This window comes from Cavia porcellus, unplaced genomic scaffold (genome assembly GCF_034190915.1).
Source record: "Cavia porcellus strain 051 isolate PalLab524CR breed Dunkin Hartley unplaced genomic scaffold, mCavPor4.1 scaffold_4, whole genome shotgun sequence".
In the NCBI taxonomy this organism is placed as follows: Eukaryota; Metazoa; Chordata; class Mammalia; order Rodentia; family Caviidae; genus Cavia; species Cavia porcellus.
The window spans coordinates 116,349,174-116,366,010 of record NW_026947487.1 but is presented as its reverse complement, the minus strand read 5'-3'; the positions used below and the strand labels follow the sequence as shown (position 1 = coordinate 116,366,010).

Sequence of the window (16,837 nt, the reverse complement as noted above, 5' to 3'; positions counted from 1 at the left end):
TACCCTTGGGGGTTTAAAATTTAAAATTACGGAGATTAAGGAAGAAAATAGAGAATTAAAAGAAGAGAAAGAGATCAGAAGTAAGGTTGGAAGACAAAGGAAGATCAGACAACTGTGGGAACCTGGTGCAGAAGACTGAAAGAAAAGAGAGATGGAAGAAATGAAAGGAAGACCAGAACCAGGAAGAGCAGAACCATACCCAGCACTCTGGTTTCACTAGTAGGAAACCCGTGAAGACAGGATCCCAAATCATGCCAAGCATTCCCAGCAAGCCAGCAGTAGCTTTCTGCTGGGGTAGTTGGTAATCTCAGCAGTTCTGCCCTGAGATCAGATACATTGGGTTTGCCGCCACCTGAGCAACATCCCCTGGTCCAAGCCCAAGCTGGGACCTGCTAGATGGAGCCTGCAGCAATTCTGGGTTCTGAGTTTAACCGGCCAGCCTCCAAGATGGCGTCCAGCCAGTCGCCCTCTCCCACAGGAGGACTAAGTCCTCAGCACTCACCACCAGCCAATGCAGTCCTCCATGTCCACAGTTCCCTTCTACTGCTGCATCTCTCTGCAGAGGTCTCTGGGGTCACCAGCCGTCACTATCACCACGACCATGCGTCTGCAGATTCAAACCACTCCTCTCATGCAGTGAATCCCACCTCAGAGGGAAGGCACCAAGTTGAATTTTTTTCTCTTCACTCTCTCTGTGGGCTTCAATTCACACTTCAGATTCTTCCTGAGTCCAGTGGCCCCACTTCCCTCCTCCTTGTCTTCCTCACAATGTCATATTCCAGGGTCTGGATGGCGACTCTTTGAGAGACTGGTTTCTCTGCTGCTTACTGATCCGCCATCTTGGTCTCCACCTCAGAGAAAGTTCTACAGGAGACTCAGCACATAACACAGAAGAGTGGCTGTTTCACTATAACCCCAGCACTCAGGAGGCTGAGACAAGAGGACTGCTGTGAGTTTGAGGCCAGCATGTGTTACAAAGTCTCCTCCCACTCAGCCACTGATTATATACTATTCCTGGAAAAGCTCAGAACCCCTCCTGCTTCATGAGCCGGTGGCTAGCCAGAGAAGCTGAGCCTGTGTTCCCCAAGAGCAATGGTCATCCCAGATCCGTGCTGCATGCTCTCTTTTGTCTCCTGCTCTTTCTTTACTTTTCCACCATGCACTGTAACATCTGGCAGGAAACTGGGGACTCACTTCAGGATCCCTGATAATTATCACCATAGAAACGATCACTAATAGACAACTTCACGTCACACTGCAGAACGGTGTTAAGAGACAGAAACAGACGAGCCTAGGCCGGTTTGCAGTTCTGAAAAGGATGAGCCAGGTGCAGGTCCTGGGGCCAGACCCTCTCCCAGGAAAGAAAGCACAGCAGAGTCCAGAGGCTCCTGCGGAAGGGGTCCCTGCGTCCTCCATGCCCGCAGCCAGAGGTGTCCCCCGGCCGGTGAGCCAGCACACAACTGCTGTTCCCGGCAAGCCAGCCACCATTTACAACCTCCTGGTGAGTACACTAGCAAGATTATTGGTGTTTCTGGGGAATCACACACATTATCCAACCCTTTTTTATTGGGAAAAGGTTAGTTAGGGGGTCCTTTGGAGCCTTGGAATGCATTAGGGATATTTCCATTACTTCTTATAGGAAAAATACTCTTGACTTACAACCAACTTGAGTTATCTCCGGTCCCTATGAACAAACTGAGTTCATAGTCAAGGGTCGGCTGTATTCTTGTGAAGCATAGGTGCCAGTGGATGTGGCCGTGACTGTTAGAACAACAGGGTCTGAGTGGAACCCAGCTGTACAGACAAGGAGCAGGCACGTGTGGAATACAGTGGGAAGGCCTAGAGCTTGGGGTTACATCCAGGGGGGAGCAGGAGGCACAGGATGAGTTGTAAACACAGGGTTGGGGTCTGTAGCCCCTTTAGGAGACGGATAAATGAGGCACTGGAATTTCCTCGTTCAGAGATAGACGACAGAGTTCAATTCTCTTCCTCTTTGAAAAGGACTCTGGAGAGAGGCCAGCAGGAAGGCAGAGGCTCTATTTATTGTTATTTTTTAAAATAAAATAAAAAGGGAGCCCTCCAAGGGCATGTTTGCAGGTTTTATTATTTGCGAAGGAAAACACACAGCTTCATCAACATTCTGCATCTGGGAGGTTCAGCGCGGAGGGCAAGACCCTGCGTTAAGTTGTAGCGTTTGACTTTTTGTTCCTTGCTTGACGAGCATTCCAGGCTGTTAATCGGCTTTGCCTTTGTCAGCTGGGCCAAGAGGATTTCAAGAACAAAATAGATGATGGGTCTTACCCAGGTTGGTCCGGGCAGCAGGGCAGGGCTGCTGTCTTCACGACACTGGCAAATAATGCCAAAGGAGACCACAGAAAGCTGGTGTCCCGAGGGTGGGCTGTTCACATTGCTTTTTCTCCATCCTATAGAAATTCATTTTCAAAACAACAGCAGTGGTGTCATTCTGGCTCCACCCTACATGACTTTGTCCTGCAGATGATTTAGAATCAGTTCAGTTTGTTTTCAAAGACTGTAATCCAATGACAGCATTAAGACAGGGTCCCAAAGTGCTTTCCTGTCCATGCTGGATTGGCCAGGTGTCATGGCGGATTCATGACTTGCAAACCTGGCCCTTTTGTTTTGAAAGCTCCCTGGAATTATTACTAGCAACAGAGCTCTAAGCTGAAGTAAGCTTTGCATAAAACACATTTGACTTAAGGAGCCATGTGTAATGCTCATGAAAAGTGGCCCTGGATGGCAGATTTGATTAGAGGATCACGTCCAAATGGGAGGAGGATTCGAAAAACTACAATGACTCAACTGAAAGGAAGCCCTTTTCGGAGGTCGTCTATGGCTCTTTTCGGAGGGGAGGACGGAGTGCTGATTAAGCACCTGAAATTAATGGGCAGGAATTATTAACATGCAGAGGCCTGTTGGCTTGGTCAAGGTTTTAAGCTGAAATCACTGCAAGTTGTAGACATTTAGAACCTAATTTTAGCAACCTCCTCCAACCCTGGGTGGGCCCTGGGAGTCTGTAATTGAATTCGCTGGATGTTGTGACCAGTGTGTAACTTTGTGAAGCCGATTGCCCAGCAGAGCACAATTTTTCACCTGACCTTAAAAGCATTACCTTCTGCTGTGCAATTAGAAAGCATACAGAGAGTGCCGCCCTCTCACTGCGCTTGATTTGGGGGAGAGGAAAGGGAAAAAAGCCACCTTGCTATTTCGTGTAACCTAGTAAGGTTCATTTAGATTCTATGCAGATCATTTAATAACAGATTTTGTAAAACCTTAACATAAGGAGCTACCATAAAACGTATTATCTTTTATTATCCATACAGAGAATGACATTTTAGATGGTAATAAATCGAAACCCAACAAAAGCTATTTGCTTTCTAAGAGTGCCTGGTGAATACCAGAAACACGAGTTTCCTGTGTTATACTGTGGCAAAGATGGCCCCCCAGGGTCGCCAGAGACAGCACCCAGCTGGCTCCAAGGAGGCTCGTCTGAGCAACGTTCTCCTGTCCCTCTGTTCATGGTTTTTGAAAGGTTATTTTCACATAGGCCTGCCTGCTTGGGGACCCCATTGCTCCCACTCTGTAGGCTCCACTTCTGTCTTGAGGACCTCTGGATGGGTGGCTGGCCCAGGCTGAATCTGGGGTAGGAGCAGCCATGGCGGTGAGGGAGAGCCCTGCCCAGTGGTTCCAAAGCACCCGCAGGCTCCCTTTACATGAGCCTCACTCCAAAAGGAAAGAAGGGCCTCCCACCCACTCTGGGAAAGTCACAGCCTCCTTGTCCACCCTACCCTGCATAACCAGAGGCCCATTTGGCCAGTCTGACATCACCTAAGCTTGGCCATTGGACCAGTGACCTCTGAGACCCAGAATGGTGAGTGTGAGACCAGGTTTGCTATGTGGTGATGAAGATCACCAATCTTGTGAAGTCATCGGCTGTCCATGGAGAGACCCTGAACTCAGCTTACGTGACTCCTCCCCTGGGTGATTTCCAGTAAGTTCAATGTATTTTCAAAGACAGGGGCCCAGTGCTCACATCAAGACAGAGTCTGGGGACCTTGGTGTCTTGGCAGCCATGTGCTGGGACACAGCAGGGCTAAGTAGAAGACAGGTCCTTGCCCTCACGGCCTCTCTGCAGACTGTGATAAGTACTCAGAGTGCCAGCAATATGAAGAGAAGGGTCTCCCGCAATCTGACTGGCCACTCACCCCCTTGGGTTGGAGGACCGTCATCTTCCTGCTGGACAGGTTTTGCAGGAGAGGCCCGGAGGCCGGTACACATCAGAGGGTTGAAAGGGAAGTGTTTTCCAGAGAAGAGACAGGAGGTTGGGTGGGCAGGCGGGCAGCCCTGGGAGGCAGATGAAAGCAGCTGGTGAGGCTGTCCCCTGTCAGAGCCCGAGGCTGACGGGCATCTGAGTTCCCCAGGGACCATCTGTGTGCTTCCCACGGCTCCCAGAACAAATGACCACAAAGGGAAGGACTTCACACAGCACAAAGGTATCATATACACCTCTGGGGGGCAGAAGCCCCAGCCAGGTCCTGCTCCTCACCACACTAAAATCAAGGTGTCAGTGGGGCTGTTTCCCTGGGGAGAGCCCCAGGGAAGTGCATTTCCTGGATTCTCCAACTCCTGGAGGCCTCTTACATCCCTGGGCCTACAGCCGCTCCCTCCTCCTAAGGCCAGCAGTGCCGCAGGTTCACATCAGCTTCTCCTCTCCGTCCTCTCCTCTTCCTCCCTCTAAGGCGCCTTGTGAGCTGTTCCGACAGTCCTGAGGTCTCCTCACCTCCACATATCGCACAAAATCCCCTTTACCGCACAAGGTAGCATTCGGTTCCCAAGAATCAGGGCATGGACATCTCTGGGGACCATTGTTCTTCTGCCTTAGAAGATGTGAAACCTTTAGGACAGTGGTCCCTAGGGGGAGGAGGGGACAGCAACAGAGAAGCTGGATGACGGGTACCAGAATCCAGTTAGCCAGGAGGAAGTAGTTGGGTGTTCTATAGCACAGCTGGGAGGCTCCAGTCGACAGCAATTTATTATGTTTCAAAACAGCTGAAGGAGAGGCATTCGCAGGCTCTTTGCAAAAAAGAAATGTTTGAGAAGACAGGAAAGCTAAGCACCCTGGCTTGACATACACAATTGTGCATTGCACACATTGTTAGAAGGGCATGTGATTGCAACGTGCCGATCAAAGTTGTAAAAAGTAAAACTTTGGAAGAAGAAAGTGCAAACGCTTCAAGAGCCCAGGCTGGGTGACAGCTAGCACTCATGCATTGTACGCGAGGCTTGATTGACTCAGCACATGCCCAGCTTGATCACGCGACAGAGCAGAGCTACGCACTGTCACTAGGTCACCCAAAGGAGAAACATCCCGGGACAGTGGCAGGGAGCCAGGGTGGTGTGTGCAAAGGGACTGTGGAGAAAGACCAGAGCATTGCAAGCTTCAGACACCCCGTGTCACAGGAACACAGTGAAGTGTGAGGGGACCGAGAGGGGAAGAGAGTTTGGCTTTTGTGCTTGAGGTGCTCGGACGTTGTGTCCAGCTGCTGAAGACCTATTGCAGGGTTTACCAGGGGTCCCCAGCAGGCAGTGCTCCCCACACCTCCTTCTACCCTGCTGTGGATGGCGAGTGATTCAGAAGGAAGCAGAAGGAACAATTTGGAAGCTGTGGAAGTGACTCGGGGGAACTAGGGGGGGACTCAGGTCCTGTGACAGCCAGGACAGTAACGACAGTGAGCCCCAGAAGGGTCAGGAGGGGCACCTGCAGCGCTTGGCAATGGGATGTTTGCAGACAGTCACTGAGGGCAGCTCGCAGGTGCCACCAGTGTTGACATCTTTAGGAAGAAAGGCCAGATGGCAGGGGGCAAGGGATGGCACTGAGGGGGACGAGAGAAACAGAGGCATCTAGAGGACAGTAGAAAGCAGGAGCAGAGCAGAGGGCACCGCAACCCGGGAATGTGCATTTTTTCTAGAAAACAGGAAATGAAGTTTCGCAGAGGGCTAACTTGGGGAACTATGTTTCCTGTGTTTCATCTGCACTGCACCCTAAGCAGGAGAGTTTAAGTCCCTGCTGACCCACCTGTGGGTTTTACGCTCCCGGAGAACAGTGAGGGGAGGTGAAGCCCCAGCTCTCCAGGAAAGCAAATCCTTGGGCCCACCCTGGCTCCTGACCCCAGCGCCAACCACCTGATCCCACTGGCAACCACCTGTGTGTGAAGGCACCACCTCTGGATTCGCACGAGACCTAGTTCAAGCACCAGTTCATACTCCAGGTCCTGAGTACCTGCAGGGACCAGGCGTGACACTGCTGTCATGGCCAACAGCCTGAAAGACAGCCAATCCGACACACAGTGAGGGACAAAATAATATCAAAATCATAGTGAAGTGCCTTAAACTACATTTTATTTTTCTTCAGTGTTAGGGGTCTCTACTTCTCTGTCTCACTCAAATAGATAATTAGAAATTTATCTTTAACTCGTTCCAAGTTGGAGTTCTGAGTCAGCCACATCCACCGGAGACTCTGCTCTGTCTCCCTGCTGGGAGCTGCTGAAAAGTGGGGCTCCATGGATGACCTCAGGGCTTTCAGGGACCCACAGCCCGTGCATCCCACATCACTGAGTCTGACCCCAGGGGCCTCAGCCTGCACCTCCGGGTTTTCCTCTGGCTCTTCCTCTGCCCCGAATTCACTCCACTCATATCCATCCACCCTTCCCCACCCCCATGGTAAACAGAAGCCACAGGAAAGCTGCCAACGCCATCCTGGCTGCTGCATGGATGCCCTGCTCACCAACTGCACCCCCGGAGCACCCAGTTCACTGCTGCCCACTGCCACCCCACAGGCTGCTGACACATGGGTCACGTCCACCAAGCCCGGGGCTCCGGGACAGCAGGAGCGGCTTCCTCTTCCTCTGCTTCCCACAGCGCAGTCTGGAGCATGCCCAGAGGCAGCCTTTAGGATAGCTGGTCTCCCAACCCCTTCCACAGAGACGGACTTCCTCTTGTGGCTCTTTCCTCATCCAGGAGTAGGATGGGCCTTCAGAAGGCAACCCCCCTTAATCTCCTCCAGCCCCCGCCTCCAGCCACAGGGCCTGGATCCGGGGGACCTCTCCTCTGTGCTCCCACAATCCTCCTTGCTCACCCTGGTTCATCCTGCTTGGTTTTCTGGGTGCCGGTCTCTGGTCCTGGGCTTGATTCTTGTCCCTCATGCAGCACCCAGCACAATCCATATGTGACACTTAGCAAGCACTCACTAAAAGTCTGCTGAATGAAACGGGCCCCACACGGCCTGCCTGAGCACCCCGCACTCTGCCCACTTCACACAGACCTTACTCAGTTCCCTTCCTATAGTGCTCACGTCCCCAGACCTTAGATATTTGCTTTTGGTTCATTCCTTGGGGCTTGAAACTCACTACAGGGAGCTCTGTGTCGTTCATCACCTCCTAGCAGAGTTACTTGAATCTAGCAGACACTAAATAAATGTTTCAATAGAACCAAACTGAATGTCAGCCACTTGCCGCCGGGGGCCTGAAGGAGGTGATTTTCCCAGGTAGGCGGTTTATGTACTGTAACTCCTCTCAGGCGCATCCAGAGACGCCTGCTTTGCCCGGAAATGTTTCATTTGACTCTGGAATCCCTCAACCTCAGTCCATCACTAGCTTCTCCCACCACACACGTCTGACAGGCAGTGCTTATTTCCCCAGCTGCACCCCCACTCTGCCACCTTGCCAGCAGCCAGTGAATTTGGGGAGATGAGCTCTGCCTCCATCCACCAGGCCCCAGCCAAGGATGGAAAGGCAGCAGGTGACAGCCAGGGACATGAACGTTCGCATTAGCCCCGGGGAGCAAGGCAGAAGGAGGCCTAGAGCAGTTCCAGCAGCCTCACCTGTTGCTTGCGATTCTTGAGGATGAGACGGAAAGGTGTTTCTCGCTCCCTGCAGGGGGATCGGTTGTTTCTTAAGAGGAAATATGTGTACTCCCTGCTGGATTTAGAGACCGCCTGTTTCCAGTGTGATGAGGTTCGAGCGGATAAATCAAAGCCCAGACAGATAACAGTGCCTTCTGCTTCAGATAATGTTTGACCCAATCTGGTGCAATATTTATAGACCAGGTGGCAGGTGCTGCTAACCTGGAGAGGGATGTGGTCTCTTTGGGAAATACGGGGCAAGCAGTCCTGCAAAAATGCCTCCTTCTGGCTTCCCTTGACTCCCCCTGCAGGATTCGTACCCTGGACCCTGTTCTTACCGGCTCACGACAGCTGACTTTGTGTCTCTCTTTGCACGTAATACACATTGGAGTGGCATCACATCGGAAGCTTCAAATCAGCTACCAGAAGAGTATCTGAACCACCAAAATTGGCAAATATTACCCACCAGGAGACACTGTTGTTAGACATTTACAGATACACCATTTTCTATGATCCATGATTTTATAAAAATTTATCCATAGTTGCAATGTCCCTAAAACGGAATTGTAGCACAGTGATAAAACACTAACCCAGACATGGCCCCGGTCTAATGGAGCTTGGATTGTTATGGTCAAGATAGTCAGTAAGCCAGTAATCAATAGACAAGACCATTACAGGCTGCAGGAAGTGCTAGAGGAAAAACTGTTCATTATGTACTGGCACACAACAAATTACCTTACAACATAGTGGCTTCAACCCACAGATATTTGTGACCTCACGGTTTCTGTGCCCACAAACCTGGACACTGCTAAATGATGCCTTCTGTTCACTGGGCTCTTGCAGGGCTGTGACCACTGTGCTGGCCCAGCATCTGCAGTCCCAGCAGAAGATTTTATATGGGAAGGGTCCACACCTTGCCTTATGTGGGGGCCAGGGCCGGCATTCCATCCCCACGACCCTTCCTGTAGGTCACCCTCCGGCTCATGCCACATCTGTAGAAGATGTTTCGAAGATTCCACTAAATATTAACAGTTACTTTCTATTGAGCTCTTAGTTCAGCTCTACACTTAGCAGGGGTTTGGTTTGGTTTTTTTTTTTACCTCTTTTAATCATCAAGTCCCTTATAAGCTATTATTCTCCCCGTTTTGCAAATGAGGAAGCCAAGCAATGAAGACATGAATAGCTTGGCGGAGATCACAAGCTACGAAGTGATGGGCCCAGGGCGACCACAGCTGAGCAGATTTTACTGTCCCTTCCCTGAATGTCAGCCACGTTTGCCACTCAGCTTCCAGCCTTCCCAGAGCTGCAGGCCGGAGAATAGTGACCATTAGCACAAAGCAGAAAGCTGCCTCCAGAAAGAAATAGAGATGTAATATTCAAAAGCACAGAAAAGTAGGGTGCAGGGGAGAGAAATCCACAATCTACAGCAAGAGATGGGGATCGTGTGGGTTAATGACAGAACCTCTCTCCACATGACCCTCGCGTACTGGCTTCCCCCACAGCTACCGTGTTGCTTGTTATTAGTAATAAATGTTCCGTTAAATGTGTAGTTGTGTGAAAGTCAGAGTCACCATTCAAAAACATCAAGGATCCTAAGATTGATTACATGCCATATTTAACAACATGGCTTGATTCTTTTTTCAAGATGAAATGTTCTGTTTGCAAATCAGCGTGCGCAATGAACCTGGCCCTTGTCTGGGGAGAGGCTCTGAGGCTCTGGCTGAAGACACACCATTTCCCTCTGTTTCGGGGATAGATATCTATGGCTTGGAGATGCCCAGGGGACGACTGCCAGTGTAGGGGACACGCGTGACCAGAAGAGCAGCTGGACTCTCTGAGATATACCTCATAGATCAGATGGCTTCCAAGAAAATCAGAGGAGCCAATTTCATTTTCCAATGAGAGACAGTGCATGTCTTGGGCAAAACAAAATCCTGACTCCTTAGGGTTCCAGAGGTCCCCCAGAGTAGGAGCAGGAGCTGTGGACCACTGGCCTTGGTTTGGAAATGCCACGGGTTGTTCAGGCCTTTAAGATATGATTTAGCTCAGGAAAACAGCAATAGATCATCACTGTCAAGAATGAAAATAAATTGCCCACCTGCTGTATTGAGTCCTAGATGGGTCTTGGGGTAAAGGCATGGTTCCTGCCCTTGAAATTTTTGTCATGCACCTGGGGAACTAGTAAACAGTGTTCAGAATAAAACAACAGGAAACACGGCTCTCACCTTAGTGCAGGTGAGCTAAGCACTGTAACGAGCAGCCCTTGCATCTGAAAAGTAAAATGTGCTAGAAGGGGCTCCACTCCACGCAGCTGGTCAGAGATCCAAGCTCCAGAGATCCAGGGGAAAGGAATAGAGGTTGGGGGGTTGGGGGCATCACATGGACCTGCACCCACTGGCCAGCATCAGTCCCACAGCTCATCTCATTGCACGGAAGCTGGAAGGGTGGTCTGGCTTCCTGCTCCCCCAGTCCAGGGAGCAAGGACTTGGTAAATACACAGCATGTCTTCAGCATGGCTGTGTTTGGTGACTGGCCACCAAAAGTGATTCTGGCTGCTGCTGTGCCACAAAGAACCTCATGGGTAAATGCTGTGACGTGTCATAGAGCCCAAGAAACAGCTGAAGCTGGCAGTGGGCGGCACAAGCCTGAGACCAGGGCTTGCATCTTCTGAAGGTGCTCTGGAGTTGGAGGGCTCGTGCCTCTCTGAGCCTAGAACCAGACAGACACAGCTGGAGGTGATCGTACCCCTCTCTTCTCTGAGAGCCTCGAGCTGGACAGACACAAAGTCAGGAGAAGCCCTTGGAGAGTGCAGTGTGACCGTGGGAGGGCCATGAGTTGTCCTCTGCCCTGTTCTGGCCACTCGTCTAGTGACGGAGCAGCTGGACAGGCAAAGGTCTTGTCCCCCGGAGCCAGGTGCCTCTTGTATAAGGCAGAGAACCGTAAAGGTAGTGATTTTCCTTCTGAAATATTCAAGAAGGCAAAACCCCATCCTGAACCCTGGCGTCATGTGGGGAAAGCAGGAGGACTGGCCATCTACTCCCTCCACACCTCTGGGCCCCACATTCCACATTCCCAGAATTGCCTGGCCCAGCATGGATCGGGAGTGTGTGCCCAGCACTAGGGCTGGAATCTAGGCAAAGCCTCATGCGGTCCTAGGTGGGGCTGATCCAGGATGTGGGATGCTGGATGGAGGGTTTGATGCTGGGACTGATTCACAGCACAATGCTAGGATTGAGGGTGTGCGTGCTACCTGCTCTAAGAATAGGTAGCCTGGATAAGGGGGACAGGAAGAGGGCTGCTTTGTCCCTTGCTTGTTGCTTATCACCTGGTGCTTTGCCATGGGTCATTTACCCTCTGTGACACCCTTCTGCCATGCCACCCTGCCTTGGAGCCAATCAATTATGGACCAAAACCTCTGCCAACTGTAAGCCAAGTAAACCTTTCTTCTTTTCTTCTTGGGTATCAGGTATTTTGTCTCAGCAACAAGAAAAGTAACTAAGACCCTGAGAGAGACACATACGACCCATGGACACTGGAGCCCGTTTCTTTGGATCAAGAGGGCTTTGCACAGAAAGGTCACCCACAGCCAGCTGCCTGGCTAGACAGGGTCTCCTCTGGCAGGGTGACAAACATGACTGAGATGGACAGCGCTGAGCAGGTGTATTTCAAGGAGTGAGGGAAGGACTTCTCAGAAAAGGTTCTTTCACAGGCGCACATGAATCAAACAGGAGGAACAGGGAACCCTCAGAAATTCATTCAGCATCTTCTCATGGTTTTTACAGAAGGACTAGGTCTTTCACATTTCACAAGAGGATACTCTCACTCTGGGTTATTTAGTTTGAATTCCTTTTCTCACTCAGGTTCATTATAGAAAAGCCCCAAAATACCAGCAGCTTTTGATGTCTGAGTTGCCTTTTGTAGTGAGACTTGGAAGCAACCCAATGACAGGAATTGACTGAATAAGTGATGTGGTTAACCCAGTGAGCCAATGCCCAGCTGTGGACCTGGGTAGACAGATCGTAAGTACCGAGATAAAAGTGAGATAGCCAAAAGAGATGCACAGCTGGGGGTGGTGTCCTCTTTACACACGAGTGTAAAGGCGTGTATGAAGTACGTGTGATGCGCAGCACATGTGTGTGTTTGTGTGTGACAGGTAGGAAGAAGCCAGAGACATCCCGGATCAAATGATACTGACCACACTGTAGCCTCAGGTGGCTAAGGGTGGAGAAGGACCCTAACTTCCCGCTTAGCTTTGATTTTCTCACATACTCTAGCACTAAAAACATTTTCAACGGTAGCCAGAAAATTGAGACTTTTGGATAGCTCATCCCAAACCCCACAATTAATCTGCTTCATAGTCTGATTCCCTAGTAGCCTAATCAATCTGTAGCCTAATCAAACCTGTGAAAGCTATAGTTTTATTTACTTCAGGAGATGAGAATGGATGAGTCCATGTTTTAAAATCATTTAAAACTTTGTCCAACAACAAAAGGCCCCGCCAGTGTGACCCTCCTCTGCACTGTCACAGCCACGTGCCTGCGCCTAACTGAGACGGAACTGAGCAGAGCTTACCTGCGTATGGGGTGGGTCTGTCCTCCAGCTTCACCTTCGGCCTCCTCAGGAAGAGACCCAACTTCTCCACCGTCTGTCTCTAGCACCCAGCAGAACATTGAGGCAGGGTGTTCGCTACATGCCAATTAAGTAGACACATAAACTCCTGCAATAAAAATATATAGTAACATGCTCCGTGCAAAAAAGAATTATTTCTGTACAAGGGAAAATAGTAAAAAAAAAAAAAAAAAAGTGCATTCATGAAATGACTAGAAGCCATGACTAGGAAGCTGCCAGGAAGTCCTGTGATACTGTGGTTCGGTGAGATGGCGCTTACACTTTCTTGTTAATAACCAGGTAATTGATCTTACCATTAGTTGCAATATTAGTCAAAACTGCCTCGTTGCTACTCACAGAATATCTAAATCAAGTGTCTCGAGGAAAGGGGAGATTTACTGGTTTCTAGAATTCCTGAAATCTGAAAGGCAAATTGGCTTCAAAGATGTCTGCCACGTGGGCTGAAATCGTGGTATAAGGACGCCACCTCCACCTCCCTGTCTGTGTCACCTCCGTTCTCGTGCTGACTTTATCTGGGTGGGTGAGAATGGCCGTGACCAGCTCCAGGCTGGTCCACTGCCACTGTTGATTTCAACAGGCCAAGAGCTGCTTTTCCCTAAGCATTCTTAAAAAAAAAAAAAATCCAGTCCCGTCTCCAGGTGACCTGTTAGTTTATGTACCCATCACATGGCCCCGAAAATGACGAGTCCTGATTGGCCTGAGCCACGTGACCACTCCTAGATAAAGGCTGGAGGCAGCCCTACCTGAATCCGCCAGAGGTTAGTGGTGCCCCAAGGCATTACGGTACCACCAGAATTCCCTTTGCCCTCAGTAATGGGAGAGGGCAGCTTTCATTCTGGTGGAGCTGCGACCCACCACAGTGTCCTGTGCAGAGCTGTACAAAGAACACATTAGCGTCCCTTTGCTGTCATGCACTCTTTTACCCAACTGACCCAACCTGTGCTCCTTATGTGACTGGCCCAGAAGCCTTTCCTTACAGGAATAACCCCTAGAGGCCCGCGGGAGCAGACAGCTAAGCACCTTTCAGACAGAGGTGGGAGTTCTGGGGAGAGCTAGCCTCGAGCTAAGTCCTCTGCTGTGTGAGCGCCTGGCTCTGAAGGGGACTGAGACACACCCCACCCCCACCCAGTATGTCTTAATCACTGGTTGGTGGAACCCCGGGGTTTGGGGGCCTGTTTGTGCCATTGTAAACACCTTTTATTTTTGTTATGAATGCAGTTCAACTCATACTCTGAGTGGTTAAGAAACTAATCCAAATTGGTTTAAGCAAGTAAGGAAAACAAACACCTTGGAGAACTGGGAAGTCCCAGGCATGGGGTGATAAAGTGGCTCCAGCATAGCCACGAGAACTGCTCCTTTCTCGCCAAGGTGCACCTGTGATTTTGTTACTAACCCGGCTTCGGCTTCATTCTCAAGTTGAAAGAGTTTAAATTCCTACCACAGACTCTGGCCATGGAGCGCCCCTTCCCCACTGCTGAGCGCAGGGCTTTGACATCTCTGACAGCGGCTCATTCTAGGAGTCTGCCAGGTAGAAAGCAGGCAAAGACAATCAGCCCGAACCCAAGGGGATTCACCCAAGGGGGTGGGTCATCCAAGGACATACGGGTGCCACTGCGCCAGTCCGAGACTCCTGCATAGAGCGTCCACCAATGTAGCTTCACATGAATCGTTGGCTGCCACCCTCTCTGTCTCCCCATCACCGCTGTCTGGTTAGTTGCTTGGGAAGGCCAATGGTCACCCAGTAGCTGTCACATAAGGTCACATATATAAGAAAGAACACAAATAGTAGAATATTTCTGGTGTCACATTTATGAGATCGTGGTTAGATTAACATGCATCTTCCAAATTGAGCCTTCTGGAGACTAAAAGGATAATGCCACAGTGAGTGACCCCTAAACTTCACTTGATTTCTCTACCTGTGAAACAGAAATAGTAAATGCAGCATGACATGCCCGTTGGGAAGATTAGCACAACCATTTCTGTAAACTACAGGAATCCAAAGCCCAATTCATCAGAAACTTCGGCACTGTGAGCTCCCAAAGGTGCTGTCTTTATCCTGGTTTCATCGTCAAAGTTAGTTTCGTGTCCAGATCAGCTTCAGGAGTTTTCTGTGCAGTGACTGTGGCTGTGAACGCCCAACCCAGAATGAAACATTCTGGACTGTATCAAATGTCCCCTTAAACAAGGACAGTGAGCAGCTCCAGGGCCCATGAGCATCTCCAACCTCTGCACAGAGATCATTGCAGTGGAGAGATTTCAGAGGCAGCTTTATACTAGGAGGTAAACATGCTGTGACTGATTCCAGATGAGTCCAGATGATTTCAGATGATTCCAGATCCCCATGGGGTAGGGGTGGGGCTCCCTGCTGGCCACCATGCCGGCCACCTTCCCAAACAGCAACCTAAACCTAAACACCATCTTCTCTGCTGTGTTTTGGCTTTGCAGACTCTGGAAAACCCCAAGTACGAATTGATCATCGAGGCTCAAGATATGGCTGGACAAGACGTCGGCTTAACAGGCACAGCCACAGCCACGATCGTGATTGACGACAAGAATGACCACTCACCAAAATTCACCAATAAAGAGGTAAACCTCTGCTGAGAGCCACCACCAGGGCAGCAGCCACAGTTCCTGGTCGTGTTAATCTGTGCACTGCAGTGGCTGCTGGCTGCCCTCTGCAGAATCAAATGCTCTTTTGTGGGAGAGACAATGGTGTTTAGCAGAAATTCTGTCTCACATTCTTATCATGCGTGTGGAGTGTGTGTGTGTGTGTGTGTGTGTGTGTGTGTGTGATGTTAAAACATCGGAGCACAGCTCTTGAGAACAAAAGCATTGAATCCTGTGAAAGTCCATAAGAAAATAACTTTTAATGTCAATGTGCCATTTTCATAGTTTTATGGGTGTTATTTAGCGCTGCATTATGCAAGCCCCATTGTGATTTTAGCAAGACGATGGCTATTTTTTTCAGTAAGTACAGATTGAGAGGCCAGACAGCACAGCGGCAAGGAGGGAAAGCAGCTTTCCTTGGCAATAACAAGGTGGCCAGGAACTTATAAATAACACCCGAGTTAGCCAGTCGGCGAGAGCCATTATTTATTCCCGACTCCTGTGCCTCTGTGGTTACGGATCGAGTGTGGCTTCCCACTTATTCCAGAGGAGAGATGTTGGGGGAAGGGTGGAGGGATTTGTGCTGCTGGATTTGTGCATAAACCAGGACATCGTTTGCTCTGTGCCCCTGATGGGAATACGCTGAGGTCTGGCTTCTTTGGGAGTTCAGAGCCAGGGCTGTGGACTTGACCCCCTTCTCACCAGCTGAATGAGGAGCCCCAGGAAGGAAGGAGGTCCCCAAGGTGCTCAGCCTTGGCTGTGCCACCATGGCACGTTTCTGTCCTCCCCCTCTATCGCCTCCTCCTTGAGCTTGGCTTCATCAGCCACTCTCTACAAAGCGGGGCTTACTGTTAAACTGGGTGAGGTGGCCCATGCCTATAACCCCACCATTCTAGGAGGACGAGGCAGGATGATGAGGGTCTGAGCCCAGCCAGGCAACTTAGCAGTAAGACCTTGTCTCTCAATGAAAAAACAAAACACGGCTGAAAACGTAGCTCAGCAAAGGCCTTGGGTCTAGTCCATAGTAATACACATACAATGAGACAGAGAGAGAGAGAGAGAGACAGAGAGAGACAGAGAGAGAGAGAGACAGAGACAGAGACAGAGAGATAGAGGCAGAGAGACAGACAGCACGCTAAGGAAAGCACCTGGGCAGAGGAAACAGCGGAACTCCGGAGCGAGCCAGGTCCCGGGTCTTGGAAGCCACGCAAACCCACAGCACAGGCTCCTCAGCTGCTGCTGGTGGTCCCACCCTCGAGGTCTTTCTGTGCTGGGCCGGCCTCATGGGTCTCCCAAGCAATCCCAGGGCTGCCCCTTGGTGGCTGGGACAATTGGTCCCCTGAGCCCTCTGTGGGTTCCCCAGGGGCCTCCCCACCCCAGTAGCCTTGCATGATTCACACACATGGGAATCACCTTCCCCAGGGGTGCCTAGGGCACTCGGATCCCAAGCTCTGCACAGCAGAGGCCGTAGTCACTGGACGTGGCCCCATTCCAGGACGAGCTGTGACAGCAACCAGCTCCTCCCCATACTCCGTGTTTCCCAAACTGGCAGCATCCCCGAAAGTTACCCCACAGAAGGTAGGGGAGGAGGTCCTGAGGGGAAACAGGGCCAAACAGATGCGGAGAGCACTGCATGGAATTTTAAAAAGGTTTCTCTTCTGGCAAAATGGGCGACTGAAAGGC

At 50.5% G+C, this 16,837-nt stretch overlaps 1 protein-coding gene across 3 annotated transcripts in view; it reads left to right on the top strand.

Moving 5' to 3' along the window:
- The window catches only part of Cdh13 (cadherin 13), a 1,022,569-nt gene that overhangs the window by 838,200 nt on the left and 167,532 nt on the right, over positions 1-16,837 (top strand). For all 3 annotated transcript variants that reach the window (XM_063247740.1, XM_013158918.3, XM_063247739.1), the window contains one exon: positions 14,993-15,133. In XM_063247740.1, the coding sequence (XP_063103810.1) occupies positions 14,993-15,133 (141 nt within the window). The remainder of the gene's footprint in view (positions 1-14,992; positions 15,134-16,837) is intronic.